The sequence below is a fragment of the Oncorhynchus nerka genome, linkage group LG8 (assembly GCF_034236695.1).
Source record: "Oncorhynchus nerka isolate Pitt River linkage group LG8, Oner_Uvic_2.0, whole genome shotgun sequence".
NCBI classification, from domain to species: domain Eukaryota; kingdom Metazoa; phylum Chordata; class Actinopteri; order Salmoniformes; family Salmonidae; genus Oncorhynchus; species Oncorhynchus nerka.
In genome coordinates this window covers 36,238,720-36,255,763 of record NC_088403.1, presented here as the reverse complement: position 1 = coordinate 36,255,763, position 17,044 = coordinate 36,238,720, and the positions used below count along the sequence as shown (strand labels likewise).

General features: G+C 42.8%; 1 protein-coding gene across 4 annotated transcripts; it reads right to left on the bottom strand.

Moving 5' to 3' along the window:
* Positions 1 to 2,731: 2,731 nt before the first annotated feature.
* LOC115133233 (L-lactate dehydrogenase B chain-like) lies at positions 2,732 to 16,170 on the bottom strand. Of its 4 annotated transcripts, none has more exons than XM_065021753.1 (8): positions 16,147 to 16,170; positions 6,032 to 6,171; positions 5,663 to 5,780; positions 5,284 to 5,457; positions 4,843 to 5,016; positions 4,095 to 4,212; positions 3,598 to 3,721; positions 2,732 to 3,449 (listed from the first exon to the last, which is right to left on the bottom strand). In XM_065021753.1, exons 2-8 carry the CDS (start codon positions 6,158 to 6,160, stop codon positions 3,282 to 3,284), a joined length of 1,005 nt encoding a protein of 334 aa, XP_064877825.1. In that variant the 5' UTR covers positions 6,161 to 6,171; positions 16,147 to 16,170; the 3' UTR covers positions 2,732 to 3,281. The 4 variants fall into 4 exon arrangements, with proteins under 4 accessions (XP_064877825.1, XP_029522116.1, XP_064877824.1 ...); XM_029666256.2 differs by lacking the exon at positions 16,147 to 16,170 and adding an exon at positions 15,927 to 16,094; XM_065021752.1 differs by lacking the exon at positions 16,147 to 16,170 and adding an exon at positions 15,732 to 15,831.
* Positions 16,171 to 17,044: the final 874 nt, after the last annotated feature.

Genomic DNA, 17,044 nt, shown 5'->3' with positions numbered 1-17,044 from the left:
CCTGCTCGTCGAACATCTCATTCCAAAATCATGGGCATTAATATGTATTTGGTCCCTCCTTTGCTGCTATACCAGCCTCCACTCTTCTGGGAAGGCTTTCCACTCACTAGATGTTGGAACATTGCTGCAGGGAATTGCTTCCATTCAGCCACAAGAGCATTAGTGAGGTCAGGCACTGATGTTGGGCAATTAGGCCTGGCTCGCAGTCGGCGTTCCAATTCATCCCAAAGGTGTCCTATGGAGTTGAGGTCAGGGCTCTGTGCAAGCCAGTAAAGTTCTTCCACACTGATCTCAACAAATAATTTCTGTATAGACCTCACTTTGTGCACAGGGGCATTGTCATGCTGAAAGAGGGAAAGGCCTTCCCAAAACTGTTGCCCCACATAGTTGGAAGCACAGAATTGTCTAGAATGCTGTAGCATTAAGATTTCCCTTCACCAGAACTAAGGGGCCTAGCCCAAACCATGAAAACCACCCCAGACCATTCTTTTTCCACCACCAAACTTTAGTTGGCACTATGCAGTCAGGCAGGTAGAGTTCTCCTGGCATCCGCCATACCCAGATTCGTCCTTCGGACTGCCAGATGGTGAAGCGTGATTCATCACTCCAGAAAACACATTTGCACTGCTCCAGAGTCCAATGGCGGCGAGCTTTACATCACTCCAGCCGACACTTGGCATTGAGCATGGGCTCTTAGGCTTGCTGCTCGGCCATGGAAACCCATTTCATTAAGCTCCAGACGAACAGTTATTGAGCTGACGTTGCCTCCAGAGGCAGTTTGGAACTCAGTAGTGAGTATTGCAACCGAGGACAGACAACTTTTTTGACAGGTGTGGCTGAAATAGCCGAAGCCACTAATTTGAAGGGGTGTCCACATACTTTTGGTAATGGAGTGGAATTGTCTTGAATCAGCTAGACTCATTTCAGCAACCACTAAACAGTGGACAGGGCCTTCATTTGTTGGCTGGGGAAGAAAAGTGATGTTAAGTTAACCCTGATCTCTCTTTTGAAGAACATATCAAGACCATTTCGAGGACAGCTTTTTTCCATCTACGTAACATTGCAAAAATCAGAAACTTTCTGTCCAAAAATGATGCAGAAAAATTAATCCATGCTTTTGTCACCTCTAGGTTAGACTACTGCAATGCTCTACTTTCTGGCTACCCGGATAAAGCACTAAATAAACTTCAGTTAGTGCTAAATACGGCTGCTAGAATCCTGACTAGAACCCAAAAATTTGATCATATTACTCCAGTGCTAGCCTCTCTACACTGGCTTCCTGTCAAAGCAAGGTTTTACTGCTAACCTACAAAGCATTACATGGGCTTGCTCCTACCTATCTCTCTGATTTGGTCTTGCCGTACATACCTACACGTACGCTACGGTCACAAGACGTAGGCCTCCTAATTGTCCCTAGAATTTCTAAGCAAACAGCTGGAGGCAGGGCTTTCTCCTATAGAGCTCCATTTTTATGGAACGGTCTGCCTACCCATGTCAGAGACGCAAACTCGGTCTCAACCTTTAAGTCTTTACTGAAGACTCATCTCTTCAGTGGGTCATATGATTGAGTGTAGTCTGGCCCAGGAGTGGGAAGGTGAACGGAAAGGCTCTGGAGCAACGAACCGCCCTTGCTGTCTCTGCCTGGCCGGTTCCCCTCTTTCCACTGGGATTCTCTGCCTCTAACCCTATTACAGGGGCTTAGTCACTGGCTTACTGGGGCTCTCTCATGCCGTCCCTGGAATGGGTGCGTCACCTGAGTGGGTTGATTCACTGTTGTGGTCATCCTGTCTGGGTTGGCACCCCCCCTTGGGTTGTGCCGTGGCGGATATCTTTGTGGGCTATACTCGGCCTTGTCTCAGGATGGTAAGTTGGTGGTTGAAGATATCCCTCTAGTGGTGTGGGGGCTGTGCTTTGGCAAAGTGGGTGGGGTTATATCCTTCCTGTTTGGCCCTGTCCGGGGGTGTCCTCGGATGGGGCCACAGTGTCTCCTGACCCCTCCTGTCTCAGCCTCCAGTATTTAGTGTTGGGGGGCTAGGGTCAGTTTGTTATATCTGAAGTACTTCTCCTGTCCTATTCGGTGTCCTGTGTGAATCTAAGTGTGCGTTCTCTCTTTCTTTCTCTCTCTCGGAGGACCTGAGCCCTAGGACTACCTGACATGATGACTCCTTGCTGTCCCCAGTCCACCTGACTGTGCTGCTGCTCCAGTTTCAACTGTTCTGCCTTATTATTAGTCGACCATGCTGGTCATTTATGAACATCTTGGCCATGTTCTGTTATAATCTCCACCCGGCACAGCCAGAAGAGGACTGGCCACCCCACATAACCTAGAGAGGAACCAGGCTTCGGCCTTTCTAGGGAGTTTTTCCTAGCCACCGTGCTTCTACACCTGCATTGCTTGCTGTTTGGGATTTTAGGCTGGGTTTCTGTACAGCACTTTGAGATATCAGCTGATGTGCGAAGGGCTATATAAATAAATTTGATTTTGATTTGAAGTAGCCAACAGTACGGCATGTTAACAGAATGTTTCTTTACTGAAAATGTCAGTATTGTCCAAATTAATTTGATGGTTTATGTGAATAAAAGTATGACAAGGGATCTGGATTTCCTTCTACACGTCACTCATTTTTTAAAATGTCAAATGACTTAGTAGAAATATCTAACAGCAGGAAGGCATTGTGTAGCCTAGTTTATCGAGGAACATTTATGTCATTGGACACAATAACATGCTTCATACGGTTAAAGTATTTATTAAGTTACTCATTGGTTGTTGTCATTCATTACAAACATGGGTGTTACAGTAAGTAAAAAATAAAATAAAAACTACTAAAGTAGGCCGTTTCGATTGATTCCACCTCTGCCCTCTTCTCCCCCCCTTTGTTCCTTTCTGGCAATCAATGTCAGACTGAACATCTCGCACAATAACCAACATCACTGCTCCTCAACAGGAGGAGACCCAGTTATAGGGTCTTTGTTCCTGCGCTCCCGACAGGAAGTGAACAGAACAGTGCTTCAAGAAAGTGCAAATGGAGGATAAAGCCAACACTTTTTGATCGTAGTACAACAGCTGCAACACATGAATCCAATGAGCGTACATAGTCATACTGGTTCACAACAGCAGCACGGAAACAACACAGTAACCTCATCCTACAAAAGGAAAGGAAGGGGGGATGAAAGGCAGAATGTATACCAGTAGATTAAGATGAAAGGGAGATGGACACAGTAGATCGGAGGACTGGTGGAACTAGGTCTGGAACGGAGGGAGAAAGGGTGGCTGTGCGTCTCTAGACGTCCTTGAGGTCCTTCTGGATGCCCCAGAGTGTGTCTGCACTTTTCTTCAGCTGGCCCACCTCAGCGTCGGTCAGGGTCATGTTGATCACGCTGCCCACTCCATTACTGTTCAGCACGCATGGCAGGGACAGGAACACCTCCTCGCCAATACCATACATGTCCTGGGGAAACAAAACACAGCTGTCAGTCATCATCACAAAGAAATGTGTGTGTTAGCTTCACTCTCTCGCTCTTTGTGTGTGTGTTTACATGCACATAATGTGTAACTGTGCATGTGTCTGCACGCATGCGTGTGTGTTCTCCCGTCACCTTGACCATGGTAGAGACAGGGTGGATCCTGCTCATGTTCTTGATGATGCTCTCAGTGAGATCAGCCACACTCAGGCCGATGGCCCAGTTGGTATACCCCTTCAGCTTGATCACCTCATAGGCACTGGAGGAGCACACAAAACAATCACTGTCAGTCAGCATCTACATCCAACTGTTGCCATCTTGAACAGGTAAAACTGCATGAACGTTAACTCAAATAAAAGGTTAATGCAAAATAAAAATGTGAGGGCGGTCTTTGATACTTATTCTAGTATACAATGTCAGTAGAACTCATTATATTAATGATACCAAAAATTAGCCCAGCCTGATCTCATCCTTATTTTAGCCCTTACACCTTGACAGCTCCAGTAGATATGAATGAATCAGAAGGTGGTGAGCAGTACGGTGGAAACTCTAGCTGTACTACGAGCGCTAGGTGAGTCAGAGGTACATATTTAGACTCTGGATGGAGCTGGGGATAGGTCTGGGGTATTTACCTGTCGACCACTTCCTTATGGGTGGCCTTCCAGTCCTCCTTGTCTCCGTCAAGGCCAAACTCTGGGTTCAGCTTCTGCAGGTTGACTCCAGCTACGCTGACACCGCTCCACACAGGGACTAACACATACAGAGATATTTATTATTTTACCCAGAAAATAATCAGGATTTCCTTCTTTTTTTTTTTAACACACGCAGACTCAACTCACTCATTATTTCTGACAGAGATGGATGTGGATGTGCAGAGTGATGTAACAATGCCAAAACAAGTACTTTTGTTTTAAAAGCTGTTAAAGCTGCCAAATGGGTGTGGCTTACTAGGTGTGACAAGAAGTTCACACATGCGCTCAGATTCCCACTAAAGTATGCACTCCACTGTCATCATCATCCCCACCGATGGGGTCTCTGCGCTCTACCAGGACCAATCACCATCATCCCTACCCACCGCTGGTATCGCCGTGCTCTACCAGGACCAATCACCATCATCCCTACCCACCGCTGGTATCGCCGTGCTCTACCAGGACCAATCACCATCATCCCTACCCACCGCTGGTATCAGGTGCTCTACCAGGACCAATCACCATCATCCCTACCCACCGCTGGTATCGCCGTGCTCTACCAGGACCAATCACCATCATCCCTACCCACCGCTGGTATCGCCGTGCTATACCAGGACCAATCACCATCATCCCTACCCACCGCTGGTATCGCCGTGCTCTACCAGGACCAATCACCATCATCCCTACCCACCGCTGGTATCGCCGTGTTCTCCCAGCACCCATCCGTTGAAGCTGGTGGCATGGATGCCCAGGCGCTCAGCCATCAGGAAACGGAAGCGGGCGGAGTCCAGGTTGGTGCCGCTGCCGATGACACGGTGTTTGGGCAGGCCGCTCAACTTCCATGTCACATAGGTCAGCACATCCACTAGGGGTAGGGAGACACAGGGATAGAGTTAGGGATATGGTCAAACACACACACACACACACCCTTGACAGCATTAATGACTGACTGCCCATCCCTGCCACCCACTGTTGTCACAGTGCCCTCTTATCTTGAATTGTGGAGTGGTGTGATACTGTAGCAGTTGGTAAGGGTGGAATGTTGGAACTGGGTTGGCCAATGCAATCTATGGGATAATGATGGAAACAATTTACCTTGTGTCCAAGATTTAAATTGTCAGTGTGTGTGTACCTGGGTTGGACACCACAATAAGGGTGCAGTTGGGGGAGTGTTTGACGATCTGGGGGATGATGTGTTTGAAGATGTTGACGTTCCTCTGGACCAGGTTGAGCCTGCTCTCTCCCTCCTGCTGACGCACGCCAGCGGTCACAACCACGATGCGGGAGTTTGCAGTCACGGCATAGTCTGGACAGAGATCGGGAAAGAGCAATTGAATTACGTAGACTTTTCCCATTTAGCAGGGGTGAAAAAAAACATCTAAATGGCAATCAATGAAATGCAATCAACCTTAAACTGGTTTCAAAACAAGCTGCATTACACTTTCAATGGCAAAATACATACATTGCTCTGAACCACTCCAGTGGCATACACACAAGGGGGATTCTCTTACCTTTGTCGGCGACTATCTTAGATGTCTTTAGGAAGAGGCTGCCGTGCTGCAGGTCCATCATCTCTCCCTTCAGCTTATCCTCCATCACGTCAACCAGAGCCAGCTCATCAGCCAAGTCCTACAGGAGGAGGAGGTCAGGGGTGGAAAGAAGGGCCAGAAGGATAGTTTGGCCACGAATACCTGGTATTTACTTAGAAATGATATGGTAAAATCCACAACTACAACCAGGCTACGTAATAACTGAGTGGTAACTATTTGTTGGTGTCACAATAGTAGTAGTAATTCAGAGTTAAAGTACTAATAAACACAATAGTAAGGGTAGTAATGCAGGTGTAAAGTAACAGTACGACAGTGATATAGTCATCTTACCCTGAGGAGGATGCTGACGGCACAGGCCATGCCCACCATGCCCACCCCCACCACGGTCACCTTGTTCCTGGGGGGCTCAGCAGGGCCGCTGGCCATGGGGGTGATCAACTTCTGCATCACAGACGACATGATTCACGACGCTGGAGGAGGGAGAGAAGGAAGGAGAGAGTTTAGCCTTTAGTCTAGTTAATTAAGGTGAGTGTACTTGAGAGAAAATACATATTCAAAGAGAAACCTGGTCCAAGATTAAAGTGTGTGAAATTTGTGTGAGGTAATCATGCTCTTGCCTCAACATTGAGCACGCTCTTTTAGTCCTGGCATAGGCTTAATCTGTCTGGGAATCTAGCCCAAGGAATGCATTTCTTAAGCCAATCAAACAAACACTGCTGTATTTAATTGATTTACTCCAGACTGAGTCAAAACCAATATCCTAGTCAAACTTGGGTTCAAATAAATGCATATTTAAGTTCTTTTTTTAAATTTATTGTCAAAATCAGCTACTTTTGAAAGTATTTTCAAATAAACTTCTGATAAATAGCCTAAACTACTAACTTCAAAATACATTATTTCAAATACACCTAGGACCAAACAGACCTGGGTTCAAACGCATGAAGTATTTAAATATTTGAAAATGCATTCTGAATATTCAACTACTTGTAGCCTATTTTCAAAGAAAACATATCCAAATACTTGCTACGAAATGTCCTTGAAAGTAATTGAAATAGCATCTTACCTAGGCCTGTCCCTAGTGTTTGAGGCCAGGGGCCAAAGGTCTTGTTTCGTAACCACGCATTTCGTAACCATTTGGAAACCATTTTGATTAGTGTATAGTGGGTTAAGGGTCACGTTTCTAAAATGTCCTGCTATTGTTTTCCATAGCTACTACAGTGCAGTTAGTGAATATTGCTTGATATACTGTAGCCCAATTGAAGACTAGTAAACTGGCATTGCTTCAAACCATTGGTCAACTTCAGTCCTGCTGCTTTGGCAGGCAACCAACCGCAGACCAACAGTACAATACAGCTTCAAACACTTGTAGGAGAGGATCTTTGGAATCAAAAGCCTGGACATCCTACCATTACAACCTTCCTTACTGAGCAGTCCCTACCAAGGAAACACACGAGTAATAAGTTAACTATCAAATCCCAAGGACAATAATTATGTCCTTTCGTCATTTTACTAGAATATTCTGGCTAGACATACGGAACAATATAAAGCAACAACTAAGCCAGGGTGATTTCCTAAGGCAATCACAATGACCGGACATTGCCTGGTTATCAAACTAACAATATTGATCAAACAGGATACTTGCTTTGTCTGGCAAGGTTCCTTGCCGCCAGATACAGGCACCACCACAGATCAAAGGCGGCAGGGAGACATCCTACTTCCACAGGCCCAGATTTAGCTACTTTGTCCTTATCCAACCAGGAGGTCCTCCTGGACCAGAGAATACGCAGTAACCCCCCCCCCAAAAAAAGGGTACGACAAACACGCACCTCTGAGGTCACCCTAATCCTCATCTATAGGCCCGACCCAAAATTATAATCCACAAAACCCACTGCCCCCTCCATCTGCTGCTGCTGAGGCGTAATCGCAAACATAAATCGCAAATATCTAGCCTATTGCATGTCCATGTGAGAGGCAGTTACAACAGTTGGCAAACAATTCAAATATTAAATTTGTCACATGCGTGTTAAACAACAGGTGTAGACTAAGTAAGCATTTCCCTTTTAGTCTACACCGGTTGTTTACAAAGCATATGACAAATAACTTTTGATTTGTGTTGTTTACCAACAGTGGCTTTAATCCTCCATCAGAAGCTAAAAAGGATACTAGAGTCCAGAGACAGAACAGTGACAAAGGTCATGCAACAGTGTTGTTACAATTTTACCTGAATAGAATTTCAGCTGAAGACACCTGTTCTAACACAGCCGGATGTGAGTGTATGTGATTGGTAATAGTAATGTTATTACGATTCTCAAATATTAAAACAGTGATACATGTCTTAATATATTTTAATCTTCTGTAAAAGGAAGGATATTTTAGGGTGATTCTTCACAAGGAGAAATAAATAAATATATATATATATATAGTTGACTTATTTCTCAATTATGCTTTAAGATGTAATTAATTGAATCTGCAATATCTGTGACATTTTAAGACTCCATAATGTTCCATCTGTAGGTGTGACAAAGCAAAATGTAGTACCTACAGATACTACCTAGCCATATGAAGCCTTATCTCTTACTCTGTAATTAGTAGTATGTTTATTTCAATAACACTTTTGACATTAATAAACATATTTGGCAAAAGTTGTAATATATTGTTGAACATAATATATACTCTACCGGTATATCAAAGTTCCGGAGTGGGATCTCTGCTAGTTTTAAAGTTAAGGCCCATTGTATACAGAGAAATTGGCATAGTAGGCAATCGCAGACCTCCTTTTGCTCGCATCGTCGCACATCCTGCAAGTCACCAGCAGAGGGCAACCACCAAGGCTAATTGATCATTAGAAAAACCTATTGCGGGCCTCCCGGGTGACGCAGTGGTTAAGGGCACTGTACTGCAGCGCCAGCTGTGCCATCAGACTTTGGGTTCGCGCCCAAGTAACCGGCCGCGACCGGGAGGTCCGTGGGGCGATGAACAATTGGCCTAGAGTTGTCCGGGTTAGGGAGGGCTTGGCCGGTAGGGATGTCCTTGTCTCATCGCACACCAGCGACTCCAGTGGCGGGCCGGGTGCAGTGCGCACTAACCAAGGTTGCCAGGTGCACGGTGTTTCCTCCGACACATTGGTGCGGCTGGCTTCCGGGTTGGATGCGCGCTGTGTTAAGAAGCAGTGCGGCTTGGTTGGGTTGTGTATCGGAGGACGCATGACTTTCAACCTTCGTCTCTCCCGAGCCCGTACGGGAGTTGTAGCGATGAGACAAGATAGTAGCTACGAAAACAATTGGATACCATGAAATTGGGGAGAAAAAGGGGTAAAAAAAAAACTTTAAAAAAAACTATTGCAACTATGTTAGCACAGCTGAAAAATGTTGTTCTGATTAAAGAATCAATACAACTGGCCTTTAGACTAGTTGAGTATCTGGAGCATCAGCATTTGTGGGTTCGATTACAGGCTCAAAAAGGCCAGAAACAAAGACCTTTCTTCTGAAACTCATCAGTTTCCCCAAGGTGTCGACAGCATTGTGACGTATTTGTAGGCAAATCATTGGAAGATTGACCTTAAGAGACTACATCTACCAGGTGGCCGCTTGGTGTCCTCCGTTGCAATTATTGCGTAATCTCCAGCTGCGTGTATTTTTCGTTTGCTTCGAGGAGAAACACAGCTGCCACGAATGATTTATCATCGAATAGATATGTGAAAAACACCTTCAGGATTGATTCTAAACAACGTTTGCCATGTTTCTATTTATATTATGGAGTTAATTTGGAAAAAAGTTCAGCGTTGTAGAGACTGCATTTTCGGATTTTTTTCTTAGCCAAACGTGATGACAAAACGGAGCGATTTCTCCTACACAAATAATATTTTTGGAAAAAATGAACATTTGCTATCTAACTGAGAGTCTCCTCATTGAAAACATCTGAAGTTCTTCAAAGGTAAATTATTTTATTTGAATGCTTTTCTTGTTTTTGTGAAAATGTTGCCTGCTGAATGCTAGGCTTAATGCTATGCTAGCTATCAATACTCTTACACAAATGCTTGTGTAGCTATGGTTGAAAAGCATATTTTGAAAATCTGAGATGACAGTGTTGTTAACAAAAGGCTAAGCTTGTGAGTGAATATATTTCTTTCATTTCATTTGCAATTTTCATGAATAGTTAACGTTGCGTTATGGTAATGAGCTTAGGCTATAATTACGCTCCCAGATACGGGATTGCTCGACGCTAGAGGTTAAAAACTGAAAACGAACAAAAATATCAGTTAACCTCTTCAACCTATGGGGGCGCTATGTCATTATTGGATAAAAAGACGTGCCCGCTTTAAGCGCAATATTTTGTCACGAAAAGATGCTCGACTATGCATGGAATTGACAGCCTTGGAAAGACAAAACTCTGACGTCTCCAAAACTGCAAAGATATTATCTGTGAGTGCCCCAGAACTAATGCTACAGGCGAAACCAAGATGAAGTTTCATACAGGAAATGCCCCAGATTCTGAAGGCGCTGTGTTCCAATGTCTCCTTATATGGCTGTCAATGCGCCAGGAATGAGCCTGCCCTTTGTGTCGTTTCTCCAAGGTGTCTGCAGCATTGTGACGTGTTTGTAGGCATATCATTGGAAGATTGACCATAAGAGACTACATTTACCTGGTGTCCCGCCCGGTGTCCTGCGTTGAAATTATTGCGTAATCTGTAGGTCCATGCGCGTTCCATTTCTTCAGAAGAGAAAGTCAACTGCCACGAAGGATTTTATCGTCGATAGATATGTGAAAAACACCTTGAGGATTGATTCTAAACATCGGTTTGCCATGTTTCTGTCGATATTATGGAGTTAATTTGGAAAAAAGTTCGCGTTTTAATGACTTAATTTTCGGTTTTTTTCTTACCCAAACGTGATGAAGAATGATGAAGAAAACGGACCGATTTGTCAACACAAATCATATTTTTTGTAAAAACGGAACATTTGCTATCTAACTGAGAGTCTCCTCATTGAAAACATTTGAAGTTTTTCAAAGGTAAATGATTTTATTTGAATCCTTTTCTGTTTTTTGTGAAAATGTTGCATGCTGAAAGCCAGGCATAAATCCTATGCTAGGCTATCAATACTGTTACACAAATGCTTGTTTAGCTATGGTTCAAAAGCCTATTTTGAAAATCTGAGATGACAGTGTTGTTAACAAAAGGCTAAGCTTGAGAGCAAATAGATTAATTTCATTTCATTTGCGATTTTCATGAATAGTTAACGTTGCGTTAAGGTAATGAGCTTGAGGCTGTAGTCACGATACCGGATCTGGGATGGCTCGACGCAAGAAGTTAACCTGTTGAGTGTACGGGGCAGTATTTTTATGTTTGGATGAAAAACATACCCAAATAAAACTGCCTATTTCTCAGGCCCAGAATCTAGAATATGCATATAATTGTCAGATTAGGATAGAAAACGCTGAAGTTTCCAAAACTGTCAAAATATTGTCTGTGAGTATAACAGAACTGATATTGCAGGCGAAAACCTGAGGAAAATCCAACAAGGAAGTGCCTAAGAGAAACAAATCTCCCTGTTCCATTGCATGCCTTCCCTCCATTTATAGGTATATCAACCATATTCCTTTCTCTATGGCTTCCACATGGTGTGAACAGTCTTTAGACATAGTTTCAGGCTTTTATTCTGAAAAATGAGCGAGAACGATCACATCGCGTCAGTGGATGGCTGGGTACCAGCAGAGTTTTGCATGAGCAACAGCTTGGAGCAGACATTTTCTCTCTCTCTCCTATTGAAATAGCTACGGTCCGGGTTGAAATATTATCAATTATTTATTGTAAAAACAACCTGAGGATTGATTATAAACATTTGATATGTTTCTACGAACTTTACGGATACTATTTGGAATTTGTCTGCCCCGTCGTGACCACTTGAGCCTGTGGATTTCTGAACAAAACGCGCCAACCAAATGGAGGTATTTTGGATATAAAAAATAATCTTCATAGAACAAAAGTAACATTTATTGTGTAACTGGGAGTCTCATGAATGCAAACATCCGAAGATCAAAGGTAAGTGATTCATTTGATTGTTCACGAAAGTCAGAAAAGCAATCTACTTTGCTGCTAGCTGTTTGTAATGTTTTGTCTGCTGAGAGAGATGTCCTAACAAACGCTTGGATAGCTTTTGCTGTAAAGCTTTTTTTAAATCTGACACGCCAGGTGGATTAACAACAAGTTTAGATGTGTTTTGCTATATTGCACTTGTGATTTCATGAAAATGTAATCCTTTTTTGTAATATCATTTGAATTTGGCGCTCTGCAATTCAGCGGATGTTGACGGAAATGATCCCGGTAATGGGATGGGTGTGCCAAGAAATTAATTGTTCTGCACAACTGGTTGTAGTTATCATGTGCCAGGTTCAACCAGTTAGTAAGTCAGACATTTTTTAGTTTCCTAGTTCCAACTAGCCAGTGAACAAGGCGATAGAATGTTGATGTTTCTTAAAGGACGTATTGGGTTGTTTTTGGAGCCTTTGTTCATGTTTTCTGTGCCCCTACAACTACTGCTGAACAAGCATGAGGAAGGATATCGCTGTTGGGGTAAGTTTAAAAAAAACAAGTGAAATAGCAACAACAAAAGTCTATAACATGCCACTTACATCAAAAATAAGGATTTGGTTCAAATAGAGTAAACTTCTCCTTTAAACAATCTCAGACCTCTTTTAGGAGTGCACATGCAGCAAATCACAAGCAGAGGGAGTTCCCTTTAAATCAATTTGCCCATTCCCAGTGTTGCTCATAACATTTATCATTACTTAAAAGTTGAAGAGCACCCACTCTGGAAATGTGATGTACATGTACAGTACATCGTTTTAAACAATATGAACAAAATCAAGAAGGGTACTTGAGATAATGTGACAAAATGTATTTCAGAATCTAGACATCCACATTTTAGAGCACACCAAGAACCATAATGGGTTCCGTGTGGCTCAGTTGGTAGAGCATGGTGCGCGTGTAGCTACGGAAAAATGTATGCAGTCATTACTGACTTAGTTGCTCTGGATAAGCGTCTGCTAAATTACTCAAATGTAAATGTATAATGACACCAATATGTCTGTATCATAGGGTCTTTCAATAGGCATGTATGGAAAAAAGGGCCTAAAATGGCCTCATGATCTTCTCAAGTAGTTTATGATACAAATGTAAAAAGAATATCAAACATTCTTCCTCCCAATTAAGTTTCTACGTGAGAATTTCCTGAACAGTCTGTGATACCAAAAATATATGTTTGGGCCTTGCTGTCGTGGACTCGCCCTACAGAGGCATATTAATACTAATATGTTTGATCATGTTAAAAATATTGAAGCTTCAAGATGTCGGACATGTCAATCAACCTGCTATCTGCCAATCACGGGAATGCCTGGAATGTTCTGATGCCGGGCATCCTGGTGGTTGGCGGAGTGGCGTGGAGGGGGGTTGGGCATTGGAAGTTAAGACCAGGTTCAGCCTTTGTTCTCTCCCTCTTACGTCTGGGCTTCACAAGAGAAAGTCACGATTGGCTTGTGGGTTATCTGTCATCTATTTGGCGTGTGCTACGGCCCAAACAGTAGCCTGTGTAAAGTTGGTTTAATAAACCGTCAATTCGCAAACTCAAGCCTCTGTCTGGACAATTGTTCATTTATGATCTAGTCAGGTCATTACAATAACATTAGACAAACGAGGTGGATGTTGTCACAGTCCATTAACAATCTGCCCAGTTCAAACCAATATTCATGTCGTCAGTCAATCATTAACCACGTCTTCAAATTACATTCCGTAATACAAGAACTGTGTCACGTTCAAGACGGAGTCGCTCACGAAGCTCAACGAGGAAAAGGTCCGTTTTCTGTCAAATTAGCGGCATCCACCCCTTTAACGACAACCGCTATTATAGGGAGCTAGGCCACCTCGCTAAAACACAGCACGCTATTAGGCTTCGCGTAGCCTACATCGTCTATTCTAAATGTCAAATACCAAACCATGTAGGAATATCAAGAACATTATTCAGGCTATTGCAACCAGATTTGCATGCTACAAAACGTATCCAAAAATTGTGTGTAGGCCTACGTGCATTTTTGAGCATACACCGAAGTGATGAGTCAGTCGTGCGTCACATGACAGAACATAATCGAAAACTATGATAGCAATTCACTCAAAGTCAAAGCAAACACCGGCGGTAGCTACATACATACCTTTTGCATATATTTTAAAGATTGGTTATATCCCTTTGTGGTCCTAAGAGGCAGGCAACTGAAGCAGCGTCGAGAGTCAGGTAGTGAGAGGACGAGATGACTTCACTTATGGAGTTCGGGGTTTAACGGGTTTTTAGCCAAAGAGGAGGATGCAAAGTAGGGCTTCACCACTGGCTGAGTTTGACACGGAAATAATATCAATCGTATCCTCCTCGCGTCCTCTCTCCTCGCCTCCTCAAAACCCATTGGAGGAGAAGGTCAGAGGAGCGGCACCTCTGGCTTTTTCATCCAATGGGTTTTGAGAAGGAAAGGATGAGGAGAGAGGACGGTGAAGACTATGCTGGCGAAAAAGCTCACATCTGAGCAAGAGACAGATGAGTGCGTAATGTTCATTTCTGAAATCTCTATTAAATAATTCGAAAGATTTAGTCACTTCTAAGTAGTTGTTTCAACTGTATAGGAAGTTGACACAACTTGACATTTGAAGGCAAACATTAGTAAGTTAAAACAACAAAGTTATGTTTTTCTGACTATCAAATACTTGTCTTCTCACTTGGTAATTTGTCAAAACAACTTGAATAGCTTTGTTAGACAACTAAAAACATCAGTTGAAGCACATTGATTTGACTAAAAGTAATCAAGTTCACTCAACAAGTTATTAAATCCAACTTGTCAGTTCCACTTACTTAACTAGGTTGAAGTAACTTTAGATTGGGTTAACTCAACACGAAATCCAAATTGTACTTAAAAATGTTAAGGCAGCCAGGTAACAAACTTTTTTTACAGTAACATACAGTCAACCTTTGTCATTCCCTCGCAGTGTGATGTGTAAAGGGTATAGTACGATGATGTAATATTGCAAGGGTCTAAGGGTCTCTTATTGTAACTACTGCAACAGGTCCAATAGTCACTCGGTCAACTGGAGAGAGAGGGGTGATGTCAATAAAACCAGACAGTGGACAGATGATAGACACTGCCTGTCTCCTGTACAGACAACGCCCTGCCGCTAGGATGTTTACTTTGGCTCAGTGCTCACATTGTTTGTCCTCCCCTTTGTCATGTTTGAGTGTTCCCAGTTTTTGGAGGGATTATGTAGGTGGAGGAAAACATTTATTTAAATCATGTTGTGCATTTTTATGATGACGTTTAAGGATCGGACCCTTTTTTCAATTTTTGCCTAAAATGACATACCCAAATCTAACTGCCTGTTGCTCAGGACCTTTAGCAAGGAAATACTTTGAAGTTTGTGGAAATGTGAAATGAATGTAGGATAATATAACACATTAGATCTGGGAAAAGATAATACAAAGAAAAAAACATAACGTTTTCTATTTTTTCTTTTTTTTTCCATAATCTTTGAAATGCAAGAGAAAGGCCATTATATCACTTAGGAGTATAGGTGCAATTTAGATTTTGGCCACTAGATGGTAGCAGTGTATGTAAACAGTTTGACTGATCCAATGAACCATTGCATTACTGTTCAAAATGTTGTATCAAGTCTGCCCAAATGTGCCGAATTGATCAGTTCATATATTTTCAAGTACATAACTATAAAGAACATACAAAAATGATATGGTAATAAAAAATGTAGTTTACACACTCCCAGGAATGTCATAAATGATGGATAATTAGCTTCCCTACAGGATAGACACTAACCTTCACACATCTAGAGTGGGCAGACACAGCAGGGGTTCAAACTGTAGAACCCAGTTCCTACATTTGAATATAAAAATGGATTTTATCAAACAAAACTATGCTACATTTTATATCTGGGACCCTCAGGATGACAAATCAGAGCAAGATTACTGAATGTAAGTACATTATTTACCTTCAGAGGTGAATGTATCAAACCTGTTGCCGTGATAAAAGTTGTTGTTGTTATGCAGTCTTCTCAAACAATAACATGGTATTTTTTTCACTGTAATAGCTACTGTAAATTGGACAGTGCAGTTAGATTAACAAGAATTTAAACTTTCTGCCCATATAAGACGTCTATGTCCTGGGAAATGTTCTTGTTACTTACAACATTAGCAAAACCGTACGTTAGCACAACCGTCTCGGGGGGGGGGACACCGGTCCCGTAGAGGTTAACATAGACCTATGGTAAAACTACTACATTTCTACTGTACTAGCCTAAGGTTTTGGTGTTCCATTTCACTGTGTTCCATTCCACTCTGTTATATCTATTCCACTGTCCTCCATTAGATTAATTTAACAGAGGGGTAAACTCATGTATCACATACTGTATTAGATGGCTATTCTCCCTCCCTCCTCTCCTGATGTTGCTGCAATCCTATGAATCTCACACATGAAGCCTCGGCACCCAATGGGGTTTAAGTCACTCCTATATTCTCAGCCAATGAGGTGAGAGGACACTGATCCTGATAAGGACATCCAGTCAGCTGCAGCAAGGGCATTGTTTGGTGAATATGCAAGCAGGGGGCGTTTAGTGTGGTGCAGCAAGCTCTCTCCCTCCCTCTATTCCTCTCGCTCTGTCTTTTTTTGTCCCCCTCCCACCTCCCTTGTCTCTATCTTTACGTCTCCCTCTGTCCCACCCCTTCTCTCTCTCACTCCCTCTCTCCCTGTCAGATGTCCTTATCATCACACCCGGTGGGTACATGTGACTACAGGACACAATGACACACAGTCCAGTCCAACCATTAACAAGGTCATGAGCGGTAGCAAAGCTTTTTGTAATGTGAAGCACTTGAGATTCTATTTCAATTGATCCCCTAAAATATGTGTCATGAATTTGATGGGAGCGGGTAATATGACAGAAAAGGCCAACCTCTGTATGTTAAAAATGCTTTATCTGCCTTCCCAATGAAAACTAGTTTGAAAAGTCAAACATATTTGACAGAAAATAGATGAATGCTTCTGGACGATGCACCATGCTGCGTTGTTGACAACATGACCGAGCAGCTCAGATTACTGTTAGATTTGAGAAAGGCGCTCCTCCTTCACCGCTTTTGCCTGTTCACATAACGGCCATAGACTTGTTCCCCAGGGATCAGTATAATCCAATCTGCCCAATGATAGCCATTGTTCCTTCTATTAAAGGACACGAGTCAAAACTTAACCTTCAAAACACAATAGATGGGCACCGTAACCAGATTAGATTTCCTTTAGTCTGACTGTGTA

Excerpts from the sequence above, each read along its gene's own strand:
- LOC115133233 (XM_065021753.1), bottom strand. The coding sequence starts at position 6,160 with ATGTCGTCTGTGATGCAGAAGTTGATCACCCCCATGGCCAGCGGCCCT. Across the intron at positions 5,781-6,031 it reads CCGTCAGCATCCTCCTCAGG|GACTTGGCTGATGAGCTGGC; the intron begins GTAAGATGACTA and ends CTCCTCCTGTAG. Across the intron at positions 3,450-3,597 it reads CTGTCTCTACCATGGTCAAG|GACATGTATGGTATTGGCGA; the intron begins GTGACGGGAGAA and ends TTGTTTCCCCAG.